Source organism: Juglans microcarpa x Juglans regia, chromosome 2D (assembly GCF_004785595.1).
Source record: "Juglans microcarpa x Juglans regia isolate MS1-56 chromosome 2D, Jm3101_v1.0, whole genome shotgun sequence".
Lineage (NCBI taxonomy): Eukaryota > Viridiplantae > Streptophyta > Magnoliopsida > Fagales > Juglandaceae > Juglans > Juglans microcarpa x Juglans regia.
The window spans coordinates 18,683,721-18,706,967 of NC_054596.1; the positions used below are offsets into that span (position 1 = coordinate 18,683,721).

Genomic DNA, 23,247 nt, shown 5'->3' on the forward strand with positions numbered 1-23,247 from the left:
AAACAACGCTTGGATTAAACGATAAGGCACAAAGCCTGCATTCTTCAGTATTAGGAGAGAGGAATTTATCCATCACGTTCCTTAATATTGCAGCCATAATATTTGAGATGATTTTATGTCACATTAATTGCATATAATACACAGAAAGAAGGCTTTCCACCATAGATATGCCAATATCACCTCTCACAATCTCCCGATAGAGTTTGGAAAGCAAAGCATTTAATTCACTGGGACTTGGGGCATTCAATGATCCAATCTCTTCAAGAGCACCCCGACAGATATCATCATCATCATCTTCTTCTGGTATACAAGGGAAGGAGACAAGAAGATGATCATGGCAGTTAGCAACTCCATAGCTTGTGGCAGCTATGGGAAGTATTTTGGTCTTCTTGCATTTGTTGGAAGATCTAAATTCAATACTTTTAGAAGTTTGAAGGAGAGTAATGAAGGGGAGTAATGAAGTGGGAGAAACCAGAGTGTTGAAGTGTGAAGGTGAATTGGGATGCATCACTAAGCTTGAAAGAGAGAAGAATGGGGGCTGAGATCATAATTAGAGATGATGAGGGAGAAGCATTGGTTGCTGTTTGTGATGAGAAGGCTAATGTGGATAGTCAAGTGGTGGCAGAATGCTTTGCGTTGAGGATGGTTATGGAGCTTTGCAGTGAACTTAATATTCAAAAGGTTGTTTTCGAAGGAGAGGCTAGGAATGTTATAGAGGTAGTGTAGAGTTTTGAAGAGGAGATGTCAGATTTGGTTCTTTAATTGATGATGTAAAGTTCTTTTTTAAAAGTAGATCAGATTGGAAAATCCAGTTTGTATACAGAGAAAAAAAACATAGTGACTCGTACCTTAGCTAAGAAAGCTTTAAGTTTGTTAGAAAAAACAGTTTTGATAGAGGAGGTACCAGATTTTGTTGCAAGAAGTCTGGATAGTGATAAAAGATGTAATACTTGACAGTTAGAAATGAAATACAGAAGTATTGTTAAAAAAATAAAAAATAAAATCTTCTTCTGGTATAGTACATATATATAATATTTGATTCTCCACATGCTCCTCAATGACTGCCTGAATAATCCTGAGTATCCTTTGGATTAGATGATCGGAAAACTTGCATGAAGTGAGAAACAAAACGATCACCAATCTCCTCCCTTTTGGTAAGCCATCGGCAATTTTCCTTTTTAATCATCTCAATAGAATTTCTGCAACTCATACTAACCCTGGATAGGTGAAAAAAAAAAGGGTCATGTGATACCCCATATGATATGGATAAATGTGGGTGGTGTATGAGATCCCATATTGCTTAGGAAGGAGAAGTTCTTACTCTTTATAAGGTTCCAATGGGGCTCCAATTGTATCATTGACTAGTTCTTTTGGAGTATAGGCTATGTGGTTTGGGCCTTTTATTGAGGTGTTACAAATGGTATCAGAGCTTATCTCAACCAGAAATGTGAGACTTGAGTCATAGTGGTCTCTGTCCCTGTCACGTGATACAATAATGACCTTTGGCCCTGTCACGGGATATAATAGTGACTTCTGGCCCTCCCATGAGATATAATAGTGGTCTCTGCTCTGAGTGCAATCGCTTTGATAACATAGTGATTTATATTCTGCTTGACTTTCCGCAGAATGCACAACCCTACCACGGGGGTTAAACATGGCCTCTGTTCTGATATGATGCTCTGATATGATATGATAAGATGAAGATGTTTAGTCATATTGTGCCAAAGGGGTCTTTGAATAAGAATATTTTTGAACTTTCGTTCTGATATTTTTGATAACATGTTTTGACTCTGCATTCTGAAAATAAAAAATGTTTTGTTTCTGCATTCTAAAATCGGTGAAAATGCTCATGTTTACATACTAGTATATGTTCTCTACTTACTGAGTTGTTGATAACTCACACCTTATCTCCATAACATTTTTCAAATATTGTTATGGTTCAACTAGAGAATAAGAGGGAGAAGTATTGAAAAAGTTTGATGATCATAGATGAATAAGTGTTAAGGGTACAAGTATTTTTCCTGGAGGATTATATTTAGTGGTTTTATCTTTAGCGGTTTTTGGTACGTTAAGATATGAATGATTTGAGTCTTTGTGGAGATGTTATTTTATTTTATTGAGGTTTTTGTTCAGTATTTATGTCGAGGGACACAGATTTTTGGATCGAACAAATAAGTTAAGTATTTTGTGGAGTTTTTGTTTATTTATTATTAATTATTGGAGATGTTCTTGAGTAATAGGAGCTAACTCTCCGTATCTCGGGGAACGGGACGTTACAGGTCAATATTCAGAGAAATGATATTTAGCCACTATCACCCTAAAGTTTTGTGGCAAAAAATAATTAGGCTTTTCTCCACATCAATTTGCTACACGAGGGACTGTTCGCATACGTGCTGATAACATTTCTTACTTTTCATCTCATTCATCGGCATATGCTAGTGGATCTCCTTCTTCTTCTTCTTCTTCTTCTTCTTCTTTTATTTATTTAATTTTTTTTTGTGGTACTGAAAAATCTGTGTTTTGTTCATTATAACACACGCAGATATCGATCACAAGAAAAGCATACAATATGAAGTGAATATGAAATCTGCAACAATGAACACCACTCTCATTGAAACATTGAAGTTTCCAGTAACACTTTATAGTAGTTGTTACATAAGTTTTGGATCTATTGAGCTCACATATTTTTCTGTTGGTTAATTGTTTGTGGCCCTTGAATTATATATATATATATATATATATGATAAATAATAGTTGCAATCGTAAGTACGTAAATACCATGTAATCACTTTAAAAAAATTGAATAAGGGTGGGTTGGGATATATAGCTAGTTCAAATGAAAACATCTCATCTAGAGTTGTAACGTACAGTAGTTTTGGCTATTCAAACACAATATTTCATCTCAAGTTTTGAAAATATTCACTTAAATAAACAGTAAATAAATAGTAAAAACTGATAAGAACAATGTCAAACTGACATAAATAGTTGATAAACAGTGTGTGAACAGGATATGAATAGTGAAAACTGACGTAAACAGTACATGAACAGTACAAAATTTGGGTACTCTATAAAACAGTGGGACCCACCCTTTTATCAAATTCCTAAAAGTCAAAACTATCTCATCTCATCTCACTATCCAAACATATAATTACAAACTATCTCATCTCATATTAACTTAAAAAATCTCACTATTATTTAAAACATCTCATCTCATCTGAACTTTCTATCCAATCCCTCTAACCAAGGCCTAGAAAATTAAGGACGAGCAAGTGATGCTCATGCTCTAAACAAGCTGCAATTGTAAGGCACGGGCATTGCAATGTTGCATCAGGATTTAGGGCTTTCAAAGATCCAATTCGTTTTAACACAAAAGCCCCCATAATAAAAAGAAAGAAAAAACCTCTTCTTTTGATAATTCATTGTCCATTTTCCATTTTCACAACTGCTTTGGTTGTTCTTCTTGGAGGTTTTAGTTTGGATTTACAGTTGATCTCAACTCATTCCATCTCTTCATTAAAAATTTCTCAAACTTTTACATAAAATATAATATACAATTTAACATTTTCAAATCCTAAAAAAATAACATTCTAACAATATTTTATTCAACTTTCATCTCAACTCACTATCCAAACCTCACCGCCTCGTTTGTTTTCACAATAATTTGCATCTCATCTCATCTCGTTTAATTATTACAACTTTTTCAAATTCTCATACAAAATAAAATAAACAATTCACTACAACAAATAAGGTTTTTTGGAACGAAAAGTTTTGTCCCAAGTTCGTCCCTATAAAACAGTCCCAAAAGATATTTTGGGATGAAAATCACAAATTAGTCCCAAAAAATATCTTTTGAGACGAAATTAAGCTGGATCATTCGATCGCGTTCGAACGGATTTTTTTTTTTTTCAGGGATTAATTAAATTCGTCTCGAAAATCTGTTTGAACATAAAAGATAACTTTCGAACAATGAGGAACGGTTCGAACGGGTATTTCATGATCGGTTGATTGATACCAGTCCATTCGACCAAATACACATGAAGAAACGTTCGAAAAAAAAAAATTGATGATCAAACGTAAATAGTGAATTAGTTATACTAAAGCGTTCAAACGACGAGAAATTTTTACCGTTTGAATTCTAAATTTCAATGTTTGAACAGTTGTGTCCGATTTATCTATGTTCGAACGTTTGATGAGAATTCGAATGGTTATTATTTTCTTGGACAATACTTAAAACCAAATAGATATTTATATTTCAAAAATACATTTCAAAATTTTCAAAATAAATAATACTAATCTAATAAGTCAGAACTAAATAAATAAAATACCAATAAAATTATCAGTACATGACATATAATTGTTCAATATGCAAAAACACTTCTAATGAAATTCAATTGTTTGGAGGCCTGAATTGTTGTGTAAGCATCTGCATTTGAAGCTGCATCTGTCTTTGTTGTTCTTGCATTTGGAGTTGCAGCTCCCTTTGTTGATTTTCTTGTTATTTTATGCGCATCTCCATGTCTGCTTGTTTCGTCAATTGAGCATCTAACTCATGCTGTTTTGCCATCAATTCTTCGATCCTAGAATTTGCATTCTCTAATGCAATGACAGTAGTGCTTGACGTTGATGAAGAGCCTGAAGGCTTTACATAACGACCCAAACCCCTCAAGTAGCTTGAACATTGACCCAGAACTTGTGTAAAAATTTCAACATCACTTGTTGATGAATTATGATCTGATGCAGTTTCAGTACGGAGGGCAACCATTTTATCCTACACACAACATATAGAATTAATATTGACACAATAATTTAAATAGGGTTAATTAAAAGAAATTATAATACTTACATAATTCTCACGAGAATTGGGATGAGTCCACTCTCCATTACTATTAGTATGAGATGCATCATATAATTTTATCAGATCAAAATTGGTGTCTGACTCTTTTTACAAGAGATATTGTTAAGATATAAAGTCTATATTGAAAACAAACTACATAGAATAAAAAAATTAAAAAAAAAGTACATTACCAATTTCTGAGAGAGTCGATGGAAAGATATTGAGCCTGCATGATCATAAATCTTTAACTTTGATTTATTTGTTTTGTTTATAGAATTTCGCTCCTGCATAGAAGTTATAAAAGTTAACAAGTGAAAAATTACAAATATGAAATAAAGAATTCATTTAATTTATCTTATATGATGGATCCTCAAACATGTCGCAAAGTTTTTCCCATTCTTCAGGTCGGACATCCTGAAAAGGATGCTAGCGTGCATCTTCCTTGTTCTCATACTTCTTGTAATGCTCGTGACATCTCGCCTTATACTTGCGGAATGCATTACACATCAGCTCTTTGATAGTTCTACGCTTCTCTTTCCGACCAAAATTTAGTTCGAAGTCATCCTTGAAAAAGTATATACACAAAGATATTATCATTTAGAATATTAAATAATATCAATAAAAATTTATTATTTAAATATTACACACCAAACAACGCTTCTTTATAAGCTCTTTTACATTTTGCAGGACTTTATGCCATGAACTCGTAGAGCACTCACATGCGAAGCAAGCCAAGCTGCTTGTTGTCCCTCGCCTCCAGTATGTTCGTCAAGAATGTTAACCTTAATCTTACATATTTTATGATATTTCTCTAATGTCATATCTCTAGTAGTGTCTTGTCCGTGACGAGATTGTACTGTTATCTCTATAAAATAATATTAGTTATTATCCTTGTTCTGTAGAGTCAGTCTCTAATGGTGAGTCAGACGGAGACCTAGGAACAGGTGGAGATGGGATGCGAACTTCCTTCCTCTTTGGTGGCATAATTGCGAGATACTGTATAATGTGAACACAAAACCAATCAATCATCTGTATCAGTTTCATCTATAGATTCGCTCTCATCATCTGTAGATACTTCAGATAAGTCAACACTTTGATCAATTGTCGCCTCAACTATTTTAGCCTCAATATCTTCCCTATGTAATGGGATCATCTCATACTGGCTCAAATCTACAAATAAGTTAAAGGCAGGTTGACTCTCTTGATATGCTTCTTGAGTAGAGGGATCATCTTCTTCTTTATCTTGTCCATCCGCCTTAGGGATAACGTCATAAATATTTTTAGGAGAAAACTTTTGTACTACTTGCCATTGATTTCCTAACTGAGGATCGTCTAAATAGAATACTTGAGATGCTTGGGAAGCCAAAATAAAAGGATCATCTTCATACCTTTTTTTGATGTATTAATACTTAGAAAATATTCATCCTGGCATTTTCCTCTTCGAGGATTGCTTAAATCCACCAATCACACTTAAATATATAAACCATAAGCTCCCCCACATATCTCCTTCTAATTATATCTATGATAACTCCATAGAAATCAACATTGTCTCTATCATGACTCCATTCGACAAGGACACCACTATTTTGTGTTTTTCTATAAAGTTCTCGATTAATTGTGTGATACCTACTTCCTCCAGAATTACATGCAGAATATCGATGAGCGCGTTTCTAGGAGCCACGTGCCAGTGCATATAGTTCGTATGATATATCGTTCGGATTACTCGTATGCATTTGTGCAACCTACATCTTAAATAAAGTATAAACACTCAATCGTTAACAATCCTCTCGATTTAAAATATGTTAGTGCAAAATTGCATCTGTATTAATGTCATTACTCGTTGTTCGAACCATTTCGGGAACTCCTATTCATGTCTCTGGTCTATATCATTTACTCCCAGTTCTTTTAACATGTTAATATGATCACTGAAATTAAAAATTATCAACAATAAGTATATTCGTATAATTGTTTAATAAGTAAATTCAATGATTAATTAACAATTAATTTGAACTTACTTCAAGTGGCTCTCTATCTTTAGGAAATTATTTAACATGTACCACTGAGCTTTCTCGAACTCATTTTCACACAAATCATAACCACACTGAGCACCAAGTGGATGTACTTATTGGAAAAATACAGAAAATCCGTTCCGTTGTCTTGCTTGGTCAACATCAAAGTTTCTTTCCGGCTGATCAAACCTTGTGTCAACGTCGTGGAAGTATTTGGAACAGATTGTATGCCACTCATCATCAATATATATTTCTGCAATTGATCATTCTGGACGGGCCTTATTACCCACTGTGCATTTCAACTTTTCAAAAAATCATTTAATAAGATACATTTATCTATACTGTACTAGTCCTGCAAGTCGAGCCTCACGTGGCAAATGAACGGCTAAGTGAACCATGATGTTGAAGAATGATGGTGGGTAAATACTTTCCAACTTACACAATATAACTGCAATTTCTCGTTCCATACGTTCCAAAACTTCTACATTCAACGTTCTAGCACATAAATCTTTAAAAAATGCACCAAGCTCAATTAACGCAATCCGCACATCTCTGGTCAAGAATCCATGGATACCAACAGGCAAGATACGTTGTAAAAATACATGACAATCATGGCTTTTTAGTCCAGTAATTTTTCAATCATTTGTTCGCACACACCTTGTTAAATTCAAGGCATACCCGTTCGGTAATTTAATATTTTGCAACCACTTACAAAATGTAGCCCTTTCGTTCCTTGACAATGTATACCACCCAATTGACATGTAAACAGACGAATTCCTTTGTTGCAAGTGCATTTCAGGTCTTATTCCCAACTGCTTTAGATCTTTCCATGAGTTTATATTATCCTTCATTTTACCTTCAATTGACATCAATGTTCCTAATACGGACTCGCATATATTTTTTTTCAATATGCATAACATCGAGACTATGCCGCAATTTTAACGTCGACCAGTAGGGGAGTTCAAAAAATATATATTTTTTTGTCCAATTCAACTCATTCGCATTTCGTTTTCTCTTCCGTTATTTTTTACCAAAACCATTACTTCCAACATTCACAAACTGTGCAATAACATCTTTGCCAGATAATAATGGTGGAGGGTGCCCCATTCAACAGTGCTATCAAACATCATACCATTTCCACGCCATCTATGGTCACTATGTAAAAATCGACAATGACCCATGAAGCATAATTTCCTCCCATACGTAAGCCATTCAGATTAGGTATGTTTGTTACAAGTCGGACATGCCAATTTTCCCTTAGTGCTCCAACCTGACAAGTTTCCATTAGCGGGAAAATAATTTATTGTCCATAACACCGCAGCATGCATCTTGAACGTCTTGCTTGTTGATGAATCAAATGTTAAGACCCCATTCTCCTTCAAATCTTTCAATTCTGCTATCAGTGGCTGCAAGTGTATGTCTATATCATTTCCTGGCGATCTCGGACCTGGAATGAGTAAACTCATCATAAAATATGGATCTTTTATACACTTCCACGGTGGTAGATTGTACGGCATAAGTACAACTGGCCAAGTACTATGACTAGTACTCATGTTCCTAAACGGATTAAATCCATCTGTTGCTAACCGAAGTCGAACATTACGAGGTTTTTCAGCAAACCATGGGTGTTCCAAGTCAAATTCCTTCCAAACTTGAGAGTTTGCAGGATGTGACAAAACATTATCATTCTTGACTCTAAATGATGAGTGACATGTCATATCCACAGTCGTTGAACATGACATAAATAACCGTTGTAATATAGGTATTAATGGAAAGTGACGTACAACCTTCCGTGGCACATTCTGCTTCTCAGTTGTCCATCTTGATTCATGGCAAATGGGGCACTCATTCAACTGCTCATTCTCTCGCCAAAATAACACGCAATCATTCTTACATTCATGTATTATATTGTAATCAAACCCGAGTCCTTTTTTCAATTGTTTTGCTTCGTAAAAATTGCGGGGTATAATATTGTCCGATTGAAGTGCCTCTTTAAACAGCTCGAGCAACATATTATCTTTTATTATTTGTTAAGTTAGTCCACATAGTTTAATTAATATTTAAATATTAATATGAATTTAAGTATTAATAATTCTTATGTTTTTATAATATAATTTTATCCCTTTTAAGTTTGTTGTAAGATAGTTTTTACAACTATTTCTTTTAAATATTAATATGAGTTTAAGTATTAATAATCCTTATGTTTTTATAATATAATTTTAACACATATTAAGTAATTAGTTGTAAGATAGTTTTTACAACTATTATCTTTTGAATATTAATATAAGTTTAAATGTTATTAAACCTTATGTTTTTATAATATAATTTTAACACATATTAAGTAATTAGTTGTAAGATAGTTTTTACAACTATTATCTTTTAGATATCAATATGAGTTTAAGTATTATTAATTCTTACATATGTATACTATATATAATCTACTATAATATTACATATTTATATTAAGGTTTAATAAAGTTTTACAACCGTTCGAACACGGTTATATCCCATTCGAACATGTTTATTCGTTTAAATGGTCTCAACCCAGATTCCAAACACCAGCCAGTTCAGACGAGTACTATCTCAAAAAACATCATCACAAACTCATATTCAGAAAACACTACAAACATACAACATATATACTTCGAATAGTAACTCTCTAACAAATATACAACATATATATTTCGAATAGCAACCCTCTATTAAACATATTTTGTGTTTAATCTAACAAACACCTACACAATATATATATATATATATATATATATAAACTACAAAATCAATAAAAAAAATGATAGATTTAGAAGTAAAATGATAAAGAAAGTCATACTTTTAAGCAAAATATACTAAGCAATCTTTTTTTTAAAATGATAGAATGAAGGATTATGTAAACAAAATGTAAGATTTTGAAGAGAAAACAGAGAAGAGTGAAAGAGAGGAGAGAAAAATAAAGTGCGGACTAACGGCGTGCGGGAAGATTATAAGTTATGACCATCTGTTTGAACGTAAATAAAGTACGGTTGAACGTGAAAAATTTCAGCACGCCAATTTCCCGCCCGCATAAATTTCTGGATTACCGTTCGATCGGCTAAAAATTACGTTCGAACGGTAATCCATGAGTCTTTAATTGGCGGGATATTTTTCCACTAATGCAATAATCCGTTCAAATGTAACAAATAACATTTGAACGATTATACAGAGTCATTAATTGGCTGGATGTTTTTCCACCATTGCAATAATCCGTTCGAATGTTTTTTCATAAGTTCAAATGCAAAAAATGTGTTCGAACGGTTTACAAGTACCGTTCGAACACATCACCTTAATGTTTAAATATATTTTTTTCATTGTTAAATGAAAAGTACTGTAAGATTATATGTATTAGTTATATATACTATCATATATATAGTAATATATACTATCATATATTTAGTAATCTATACTAAATATCATAGATATAGTATAGTATACTAAAGTATACTATCCTAATGTAAGATGCAGATAGCTAATAGTAATATATACTATCATATATATTAATAATATATATAATGTATCATATATATAGTATCATATATATTATACTATTTTAAATTAGTATAAAGGAAAATATATTAGTAATATATACTATATGATATATAGTAATCTATATTATATATCATATATATCGTATCATATATATTATCCTATACTAAAGTATAGTGGAAAATATAAGATCATATGTATTAGTAATATATTCTCACATGTATATAGCCTCAAATATACTAAGATCATATAGTAAAGTATAGAGAAATTTATAAGATGAATGAATATTAGTAATCTATACTCTATATATATAGTAAAGTATAGTATCATATATAACTTATGTAGTAAAGTATAATGGAATATATAATATGATATATATTAGTTAAGTATAAACTCATAGCATATAGTACTATATACTATCATATATATATATATATATATATATTACAACCTCATATACAACACTTTGATAGTAAAATATTATGATATATTACTATTATACTATAATAAAATACATATAAGTTATTATGTTTTCATTTAAAGTATTATACTATCATAATATATATATATTATAATATATTATAATATTACAGTATATATAATCTACTATAATAGTATATATATTATATTAATTTATAGGATTATAAATTTAATATACATTTAATATGAATTTTTACGAAACTTAAAACAAATACCGTTCGAACGTTAAATATTAACGTTCGAACAATAATGTAAAACCGTTCGAATGGTACAATATAACGTTCGAATGGTTATGTACATATAAGTTATCGCTGATAGATATTTCTCTCACGCCGTCGTCCCTACCGTTTGAAAACGAGAGAAAACGTTTGAACGCTCATCAATCATCGCCGTCTACCGCCGTAATCAGCACCTACGTCAAACACACTTCCTCCCAAGTGAAGGTATGCATTTTAAAAGCTATTTTACCGTTTATTTTATGATTTTATGGTTTTATTCGTTTTTTTCTAAAAAAATTGTATTTTTTCATCAATAATCACCGTAGAACACCATAAATCTACCATAGGATGTTTAGAAATGAAGAGTAGCATGTGTTTTGTCGAAGAAACCACGGAATCGATGGATATTTGGGTGTTTTCATGGCTGCTGAGTTGACTCAGCCATGGCTGAGTTCGATCTGGTTTCCATTCGAACGAGTTCGAACAATTTAACACTTACTTTTGAACAACTTTTAAATGTTCGAACGATTTTAATTGTCCGTTTGACCATATATTATATTCGTTTGAACGCTTTATATTAAATTCGAACCATCTTGTTTATATTAGCTTATTAAATTTTTTCATCGTTTCATTGAATTGTTCTGTCAATTAATTTATTAAAGTATATAATTTTGTAAATCTTTTCATCGTAATTAGATTTTATCACTAATGTTGAATATATATTTTATTTTTATAATTTCAGGTTCATAATAATGTCTTATAGGGGCTGTAAACGTGGTAGATCAGAGGAACCTTCCATCCAAACAGTTCGAGAGCGGACTATTTTACTTGAGCGACAGGTAAAACTATCTAATTTTGTGGCTCTTAGGAATGAAGCTCATTTCCTACATTGAGATCGTTACTGAGTTCTATAAAGAGCTCAGTGGTGCCAGCCCAGACGATGGGGGGGCATACAGGATCTGTGTTCGAGGAGCTCCTATTATATTTTTAGCAGATGGACTCGCTACATATCTGGGTATTCCTAGGCTTCTTGATGCCTATTCGAACCTGCAGCCTAGAGAGTCTGATCCTTCAAGTGATGTAGAGATGTCTCAGGATGAGAGAATAATTTACATAGATGAGATCGATACACTTACTGATCATGAGGTCAGAGACTTGATTGTTGGTCTAGATGCTCCGGTATACGATGAGATGAAGAGTATTAGGTAGACAAATTTATCTTCTTTTTTCAAGATCATGAATTTGATCATTACTAACAATATTGACCCTCGGCAGCACAAGACTGAGGTCAGCATGGATCGAGCGAGATTTATGATACGGGTCACTTGTGGCATCTCGATTGATCTCGTGGGTTATATATTTGAGAGGATCCGATCAGAGGCACGGTTCATTACGACAGATATACTGCCGTTTGGGATCCTCATCACTCGATTTTTGCTACATGCTGAGGTCGTGCCCGAACCTGCCGAGCGTTCTCGGGAGCTGATGAGACCGATTAACAGCACCACCATGTCACGGAGCACGGGACACTTGAGATTTCATTTTCGTGGAGCTGTTCCTGACAGGGCTGAGATTTAGAGAGATGCACAGCCGGGAGATACTGGAGTACCGGCTGGTGAGACATATGCATAGGCCGAGGCATCACGCACATCTACTCGTGAGGAGATGGCTGACATATTGAGTGCTGATCAGCAGTGATTGATGCAGTGCATACTGCCATGTCTGAGTTGCGTACAGAGATTATGGCTACCGTCTCTAGATTACGTACAGAAGTTAATGAGTTACGTACAGAGATTAATGCTAATAATGCAACTCAGGTCACGCTCAGTACTCGACTGGCACAAGTAGAGAGACAACTAGCTACAGTCGAGGATGTGTATAGAGATCTCGCACCAAAATAGTTTCTATTTTTTATTTATATATTTTTTTTGTTATAGTTATGGATAATATATATGGTATTTTGATAATTTGTTTTATTTGTAAATTAAATATTTTGTCTTTTTTGGAGTAATTATTGATTTATATTATGTGGTGTATGATTGATAATATTTATTTAACTAAAAATTTTATTTAACATAAAATGAATTATTAAAATATTTTTAAATTAATTACATAAAATTAATTACAACTATTCGAACACAACAAATTATCATTCGAATGGTTGTGAACTTTCCCTGCCATAATAAATTACTTCCCTGCCAAGATTTTAATGTTCGAACGTGTTTTTTACTATTCGAACGAGAAAAACTTTTTGAGACGATTTAATTCGTCACAGAAAAAACTGAACGACCGTTCGAACGATTTTGTAAAGTCATCAATTTTTTGGGACGAAATTTAAATTTCGTCCCAAAAGATGACTTTTCGGGATGACATTTTTTTCATTCCTAAATAATTTTGTCCCAAAAGTTTAAATTTGTTGTAGTGTGAAAAACAAAAATAATATTAATAAAATATATACTAATAATATTTTATTGAACTTTTAATATTTTTATTTTATCTGTAAAAACAAACGTGACAGATATTTAAGACTTTTGGCCTATGGAACCATTCACATGCATACTATAAAGTATCCTAATTTTTTTCATCACATACGTCGCCATCTGGTCTAAAGAGTGCAAGAAAATTACTGAGAATCTTTTTTTTTTTAATTGCGTTTTGGCCTACATGCGTACATAAAGTGTACCTTTCAAATTAAGGCCATACCTTCATCATCTTCATCGTCCCCACAGGTTGCGTATGTTGTTAGATATTTAATGTCCCACATGATAAATGATACGTGTATGACTTTTAGACTCGTAATAACATGAGTTCATCTAATCAATCTCTAGAATAATGGAGTTGTAGTTTTCTATTTTTACTCCTACTTTGGCGAAAAGTGGAGTAGCGGTTATTAAAAAATTGACAGTTACCCAAAAAAAAGCAAATCCTCTTTCTACCCATTAAAAAAAAACGTACAATTTCCATAATTAGTGTGTGACTTTTCATTTTAGAAAAAGGTTAAGAGAGAAAAATCTATTTCTCGATAAATTTTATATTTTATTCTGTCAGAATTTAATTAAAAAAATTGTTATAAATTTCGGTATGTTATTTATGTCTGTGAAAATTATGATAGTCAACATCTTGGGATTCATAAAATATGCAGTACTACTGTTCAACTTACATACGTATCCTATATGCAGTATTACTGTTCAACTTCATTATTCTAAATTAGCCAATATATCATGTGTCCCACATTTGTCCAATATACATACGCTTGCTAGCTTCTTCCACATTTGTCATTTATCACGTGTTTCACATTTGTTTTTTTTTAGCGTAGAACTTTGACAAGAGACATAAAGAATACGCTTTACTAGTACTTTTAAGACTCTTTAAGATACAAATTTTTTTGTGACTAACATGATCTAGTCTATTATTGTAACTCTTTACAAACAAACTTTATGAGAGACAACACTCTGTCTTAAGAGAGATTTAACAAACCCCACATTTTATCCTAAGATAAAATTAAATAACTTTACACTCTATTTAAGACGGAGTAGATGACGCATTATGGACAAAATTCAAGAGACTGAATTTTTTTTTTAAACATAAAATAAAGGAAATAACAAAAATGCAAAATATACATGGAAGAATAGTGAATTATAGCTTGGAAAGCTCTAGATCCGCATTTTTAATATTAGAGAAAATAAAAAATGTAAAGACTGAAACTGTGGTGGCTTGTGTGCCATCTTGGAAGTACGACATAACGTTAGGTTTGAAGAAATCGATAGCCTTAGTCCCAGAAAAGGCATGTGTGGTGGCAATAGAACTCCCCTTGTGGTGGCGCGTCAATGTCACAAGTGCACTTTAGGCCGCGCGTGTAGCTCATGTACTGCTCCTTTCGACGAGATTCTTCGTCCGTCTGAAGGATTGATACCTTGAGAATCTTGCGGTAGGGCGTGTGGTGGTCGCTTGGCTCCAGAGAACAATAGATTTGTATTTTGTCCTACTGTGAATAAAAAAGAAGAAGACAAAACTAGAAAAATAAAATAAAAACTAGAAAGAAAGGGAGGAGGGATGAGAGAGGAAGGAAAAAGGGAGGGAGGAGCCAAAGCTCCAACCCCTTCTCTAGTTTTTTTTTTTTTGGGGGGGGGGGAGGGGGGTGGCGGCTTATTTGTTCCATATTTGATCCTATATCTCTATTAATGTTTAAATTATGGTATGATGCCAACAACTTCGAGAATCTTATGTCACGATCTGCTCGATCCTGAAATGTAGTATACCATGGGTACCAGTCACACGTAAAGTATACAAATATCCTTTTTTTCTTAAAAAAAAAAGAAAAAAAAAATCTAATTGAGTAACATGCAATATATCATTAAAAGAAAAAAAAGTTAGTAGTGGCCGCTAAATATTTACGATGAAAATATGATCCATCATTTGCTACGAGAATATTAAATTTAATATCGATCGTTTTTATGGCAAGAGTAATGCTATTTTAAGGCTTATAGCTACATTACATACTATTCACATGATATAATTTGATTTATAAGATTCAAAATTTAAAATTTATCTTTCAAATTAAATTATATCACGTGAATGATGTGTAGTGTAGAAGAATTAATAGATTTATTCTTTATCATAAATATCTGGCTATATACAAACATTTTCTTGTAGGAAATTATCTGCCCATGCAATTTCAATGCGTTATTGAAGTTCTATATATATATAGATCCACTCCACCCCTTTTGAAATCACAATTAATTGCAAACTTATAGCATATATAATATTATACGAGCGGAATGGCACTTCCAGTACTCCAGTTGCTCTCATCCAATCATGTCTGCTTGACACACTTGCCTACATATCCAACAACAAAAACTCTTCTTCTCTGCCAAAAACAAAAACATCATGGGCAACTCCGATGTTTTGCCAGTACAGCGACTACTTCCCATTTAGAAGTCCATAGAAAATCTGCCAAATACCAACCAAGCACTTGGAGTTACGATTTTGTGCAGTCCTTAAGGAATGATTATCATGTACTGGTGATTGCATTTCTGATCTTTTACTCCTAATTTGCATGTGCTCCGTCTCCCTAGCTAGCTTCCTGATTTCTCTTTCTTAAAGTCTGATAAAAGTTTGCCATCATGTGTGATCTGTATGCATCTCTGAGAAATCTAAAACTATTAGGTACGATTCATAGAATATTAATAATTAGGGAATATTATATGATCATAGTGATCGATTACATTTAAGACATCTAGGGAGATTCATATTAGTTGTAAGCTCATATCTCATATTGTAACCGCACAGGATCATGAAGTACTACGAAATAAGGTGAAGAAGTTGGACGAAGACGTGAGGAGTATGATCAATAATGAAAATTCAGACTTACTGGCAAAACTCGAACTGATTGATGAGATTCAACGATTAGGCTTGGGTTACCGCTTTGAGAAGGAGATAACAAGAGCTCTCGACAACGTCGTCTTAGCATCTTCAAAAGGATATAATGAAAGAATTGTGAAGAGTCTCCATGCGACTGCTCTCAGCTTTAGGCTCCTCAGGCAACGTGGCAGTGACGTCTCTCAAGGTACAAACAAATTAATATCTATCAGCTTCTTACGCATTATATATGTTTATTTCGATCTACTCTATAATCTTAACAAAACGATTCGAAGTCTCATATATTTTTCATACACATGTACATGCAGATGTGTTTAACAGTTTCACAGACGAAAAAAGCAATTTCAAGGAATGCCTTAGAAGGGATGTCAAAGGAATGCTGAGTCTATACGAAGCTTCGTATCTGGGTTTTGAAGGAGAAAACCTCTTGGATGAGGCCATGGAATTCGCAAGAGTGGGTCTCGAGGACCTGAAAATCCATGTAAGTAAAAGCGTGGCAGAGCAGATTCAGCATGCATTGGAGGTTCCACTGCTCCATAGAATGCAAAGACTGGAAGCTCGTTGGTATATTGAGGCATACAGTAAGAGGGAAGATGCAAATCCTGTTGTGCTTGAGCTTGCAAAGTTGGATTTTAAAATAGTCCAGTCAGTACTTCAAGGAGAACTTCAAGAAATGTCAAGGTAATTATAAAATGTTAAAAGAGTTGTACAAATTGGATTACAGTACGTGCTAAAACAACAAAAATCAATAGGTGGTGGAACAATTTGGGGCTGTCGAACAGCTTGAGCTTCACCAGAGATAGGCTGATGGAATGCTTCTTTTGGACTGTTGGAATTGGCTTTCAACCTCAGCTGGGCCATCTTCGTAAACAGCTGACCAAAGTTGCTGCTCTTGTCACCACCATTGATGACGTCTATGACGTTTCTGGTACTTTGGATGAACTCGTGCTATTTACAGATGCTGTCGAAAGGTTAGTTTCTCTCCCTCTCTTTCTCCCTCTGCCACCACCAAATTAATTTTTTTTTATAGCAAATCATGTTTTTTAAAAACTGATCTTAACTGGTCTGAAAGTTGTTTTTCCAAGTCCTAATACCGTCCTTCTCTGGACCAAAACGCTATCTTCTCTCTAAACTTTCACTACAGGTCCGGTTAGAGGGGGTGGGAGCTTCGACTCCCTTCCCTCTCCCTCCCCCTCTATGTAGTGTTCTGTTTTGTGTTTTCGTGTTTTTTCAAGCTAAATAAAGGAGAATCGCAGATCTGGAACTTTTCGGTGACCATAGATCAGCACGCGCTCCTTCATGGTGTTGACCACCTCCAGATCTTCAAGACTATCGAATGTGGCGCCAAAAAAAGCGGCGAGTAACCCGCATGCGTGGTTTGAATTTCTCGGAGACGTTTGGCGCGTCTCTCACGTGCCACTGGAAAGCCATCTGCTGATGCCAAGCACGACACTTCTGCGGTCTGTGAGTGCGGGATTTTTAAGATCTACTGTCGGTTTTCCTCCCAAAGTGGCGCGTGTACTGCATGTGCCACATCAGTCTCTTGGAACACTGTTTTTTCGGTTTTCGCACTGGTTTCCCATTTTATTTCATTTGGTGTCCTACTTTTTAGGAAAATAAAAATTTAAAAAATAGTACCTTCGGACTTTCATCCTAATGGAGTGGTCCCCCTCCGCTTAGGCAGTGCTTATGGTGGGGTTGATGCACCCTACTCTGCTTAGTTGGGATATGAGGTTTTTGTCACCCAATTACTGTTAACTCTATCGTGGACAGAGTTGTGCTATCTCTTAGATTTAGGTGTTTAGAGATCTGGACTAGATCATATCAGTTATGGAAATGTGTTGAGAAGCTATTAACGTTTGTAAGTGGTTTGTTTTTAAGTCAACTTTGTATGTCCTCTTTTAATGAATGAAATTTGATCCGTTATTAAAAAAAAAAAAAAAAAAAAAAGAAGAAGCTGATCTTAAATTTTAATTGTGTTTTCAGATGGGATATCAAAGCCGTGAGAGAACTTCTTGACTATATGAAGCTATGCTTCTTAGCTCTCTATAACACTATTAATGAGATTGTTTACGACACTCTTAAGGAGAAAGGAGGAAACATCCTTCCATACCTAACCAAAGCGGTAATATATTTTTTGATATTTTTGAGTTTTCTTTCTTGTTTCCTTTTCTACAAAACTGATTTAAACATAATTCGTTTTTTTTTTTCTAAACATTTTTAAATCTGATTAAGTTGAAGTTTCAAGTTGTATTTTAGTGGGCAGATATATTCAAAGCGTTCCTCCAAGAAGCAAAGTGGAGTTCCGACAAGGAGATGCCAACCTTCAAGGACTATCTTAACAATGGCTGGCGATCCGTTTCTGGGACGATCTTCCTCGTTCATTCCTATTTTATATTGAATCAAAATTTCACAAAGGAGGCCCTTGAGGGCTTGGAAAATTACCATGACCTCTTGCGGTGGCCATCCATCATTTTTCGACTCAGCAATGATTTGAGTACTGCTGCGGTACTATTCATTCTCATTTCGAAATTAGAATATAATAATCTAAATAATTAAATCTAGACGATTTAAAACATAGATACTAGAATAAAAGTTCTGAATTATAACCATTTCTTCAGACTTTATCCTCATTAATTTTCACGTGTTAAGTTCAATTATCGAGAAAAATCCGATTTAATATGACATGCCAACCCATGTTGTCTATATAGTTTTGTGCTAAATTAACAATTTTAGTCATTTATTTAACAATTAATGCAGGCAGAGTTAGAGAGAGGTGAAACTGCAAATTCAATTCATTGTTACATGCGAGGAACTCGTCTTTCTGAGGAACATGCTCGTAAATACCTCAGCAACATGGCTGAGACAACTTGGAAAAAATTGAACAAAGAAAGAGTAGTTAATCGTTTTTTTGGAGAATCGTTGGTGGAAACAGCAATCAACCTTGCTCGGATTGCCAAATGCACGTACCAGTATGGGGATGGGCATGGAGCACTGGACATTAGAGCAAAGAATCGAGTCCTGTCGTTGATAATAGAGCCTATTCCAGTACTAGTTGAGCGTGTTAAGGATAAGGCAGCCGTAGAAGATAAAGATAAAGATATTGAAGCCATAGGAAACTAGAATTCCAATTCCAGTAGATCACTTAGTTATCTAGTTGTAATCCAGTTTTTGTATTTTCTCTTATCGGTTTGTTATGACTCCTACTGTCATCATACTTGTATTTCTCTATTAATAATACAGTCAACACAAATGCAAAGTGTGGTTATATTTTCCTCAACATGGTATTAAAAGCCTAAGACTAGCTTCAGTTATGACAGATTCAACTCCACCCGTTTCAGAGACTCACGTCTCTTCTCCTTTTGTTCACCCACCCCATATTTACAAACACTTTCCCTGCACCCACTACATCCCTCCCCAACTTTACACCCATTAAGTTTACAAGAGACAATTACTTGCTATAGAAAACGCAGGTTGTCCCCCATCTCAAAGGTCAGCATCTATTTTCCTTTGTCGATGGATCATCATTTTGTCCTTCCCCCATGATCACTACTGCTACCAATCAAACCGTGCCCAACCTTGTTTTTATGCAATGGATCATGCAAGACCAATTAATTCTTTCAGCTCTAAATTCATCCCTCTCCGAAACTGTCCTTGCCCATGTTATCAAATGCCAAACTTCTGTTCAGGTCTGGTCGACGCTGGAAAGAAAGTTTACCTCCACATCCCGTGCTAGATCCATGAATCTTCATTATCAATTAGCTACACTCAAGAAAGGTGTTTCCTCCATCTCAGACTATTTTCATAAATTTACTACCCTTGCTGAAACATTAGCCGCTGCTGATCAACCACTCAATGAATTTGAGTTGGTCTCATTTTTGCTTGCAAGTCTAGGACCGGAATACAATTCCTTTGTTACATCCATGACAACCCGAGTTGACCCACTTCCTTTGGAGGATCTATATGGGCATCTGATAGCTCATGAAATTCGGCTGGATATCACCAATCACCCAATGATCTTACTCTTGGAGGTGTGAATCTTACAACTCGTTCGCGTGGGTCTTGTGGTGGACACAGCTCTAGGCGTGCCTCTGGTTTCAGTACTGGTGCCCGTGGTTATGGTCGCTTTAATCATGGCAAGGGTCATGGTCGAAGCTATAATTCATCCGAATCTCGACCTGTTTGTCAAGTATGTAACAAACCGGGACACACTGCTTTACGTTGTTATCATCACTATGATGAATCTTACGAGCATGATCCATCCTCTATGCAAGCATATTACACTAGTTCGTCTCCATCAAATGATCTGAACTGGTATCCAGACATGGGTGCTACTCATCACTTGACCTCAGATCTTTCCAATCTCAATATTACTACTGAAGCATATACTGGCCCAGATACAATCTGCGTTGGAAATGGCACTGGTTTGAACATTACACATCTCGGCACTTCTAAACTTTCTACTCCTACACTTTCTTTTTTACTTCATAATGTGCTTCATGTGCTGCAAATTACCAAGAATTTAATTTCTGTTCAAAACTTCACTACAGCTACTAATACTTTCTTTGAATTTCATCCATCTTATTTTTTTGTGAAGGATCGAGCAACGGGGAAAATTCTACTACACGGGCTGAGTAAGAATGGACTTTATTCCTTCTTCGTTTCAAATAAAAGTTCTCCTCCATCTGCGCTTATTGGTGAATGAGTCTCGTTTCCTCAATGGCATTCTCAGATGGGTCATCCAGCTTTTAAAATTGTTTGTCATGTTTTGTCGAAATTTTCTTTACCAGTAGCCGCATCTAAGTCTAGTCTATCATGTTCTACATGTTTAAGTTCTAAAAGTCGTCAGTTACCATTTTTTGAGTCATGTACTCGTGCCTCGGCACCACTTGAATTAATTTATAGTGATGTTTGGGGCCCGTCCCCTATTCTTTGTCATAATGGTTTCCGATATTATACTACCTTTCTAGACTCATATAGTCGATACACGTGGTTCTATCCCATAACTTGCAAAAGTGACGTCATTACCATTTTCCGTAAATTTCAGCCTCATGCAGAGCGACAATTTAATTGCAAAATTAAATCTGTTCAATCTGACTGAGGTGGTGAATTTCGCTCACTATCCACGTTACTGGCCTCTCTTGGCATTTCTTATTGCAGATCTTGTCCTCACACTCATCAACAAAATGGTGCTATTGAACATAAACACCGTCATATTGTTGAAACTGGTTTGGCTCTCTTAACTCATAGTCATGTTCCTTTTAAATATTGGGATGATGCATTTGATACTGCATGCTATTTAATTAATCGGATGCCATCACCCGTCTCTCACAATCAATCACCTTTCATTCATCTTTTTCACAGTAATCCAGATTATTCTTTCCTTCGAGTCTTTGGTTGTGCTTGTTGGCCTAACATCCGACCATATAATCGCCACAAGTTACAACCTTAGTCCACTCGTTGTATCTTCCTTGGGTATAGTCCCAATCACAAAGGTTACAAATGTCTCAACCAACTTACTGGAAAAATAATTATTTCTCACGATGTTGTTTATGAAGAGTCATTATTCCCGTATCAATTTCAGTCCTCCACTCCGAATCATCAAGAGTCTCCCTCGGCACCATTCATTATACCCAATTTAAAGTCTAATACTTACTCAACCCGTGCAGTAGAGCAGGCCTCGTTAGTATCGGTCCCTCCAGATCAAGCCCAAACCTCTCCGGCCCACACAAATATTTTTCCATCTCAAACCTCTCCAGCCCACATGGTTATTTCTCCTTCCCAAACCATCTCCTCTAACCTTTCTCCCTCATTAGCACTCGATACCTCTACACCGAATCCTCCTGAAAACCCTTGCACTCAATCAACCTCAAATATCCTTCCATCCCAACATCCTATGACCACTCACTCAAAGCATAACATCACTAAACCCAAAACACGTACAGATGGCACCATCAGATATCCTCTCCGGAAAGCCCTAATTGCCAAAACCGATTCTCTAATGGTTGAACCATCGTGTTACACCAATGCGGCCAAGCATCCTCAATGGAGACATGATATGAACCAAGAATTTGATGCATTACTCATAAACGATACCTGGATTCTTGTACCTCCCACTGATGCCCGAAATGTAATTGGGTCAAAATGGGTCTATCGGATAAAAATGAAAGCAAATGGCGATGTGGAATGCTACAAGGCACGTCTAGTAGCCAAGGGCTACCTTCAACAAGCTGGAGTGGATTTCTCAGTAACTTACAGCCCAGTGATTAAACCCACCACAGTAAGAACAGTTCTCTCTATTGCTATTTCTTCAGGCTGGGAAGTTAGACAAATTGATGTACATAATGCCTTCTTACACAGTACATTGATAGAGGAAGTTTTCATGATCCAACCTCAAGGATATACACATCCACAATTTTCAAATCATGTTTGTAAATTGAAAAAGGCCATGTATGGCCTAAAACAAGCCCCACAGGCGTGGTTCTCACACCTCAGTAATCGGCTTCTGGACCTTGGTTTTTATGGCTCACGTTCAGACACTTCTCTATTTATTCATACCTCATCCACGTTTACTATGTATATTCTCATTTATGTGGATGACATTTTGATCACTTGCTCAGACAAGCATGCTATTGATGAGTTGTTAAAATCGCTACATAGTGACTTTGCAATCAAGGATTTAGGAAGTCTGAATTTTTTCTTGGGTATTGTAGCTATTAAGTCAAATGGGCAGCTTATATTATCCCAACATAGGTACATCATGGATATACTTCAAAAGACAAAAATGCATGAAGCCAAACCCAGTAGT

The 23,247-nt window shown here is 34.9% G+C and overlaps 1 protein-coding gene across 1 annotated transcript; it reads left to right on the forward strand.

Moving 5' to 3' along the window:
• Window positions 1-531: 531 nt before the first annotated feature.
• LOC121249333 (probable terpene synthase 12) lies at window positions 532-19,562 on the forward strand. Its single transcript, XM_041148043.1, has 7 exons — window positions 532-717; window positions 16,350-16,626; window positions 16,748-17,120; window positions 17,192-17,410; window positions 18,426-18,564; window positions 18,699-18,947; window positions 19,200-19,562. The coding sequence occupies exons 1-7, from the start codon at window positions 532-534 to the stop codon at window positions 19,560-19,562; spliced, it is 1,806 nt and encodes a 601-aa protein (XP_041003977.1).
• Window positions 19,563-23,247: the final 3,685 nt, after the last annotated feature.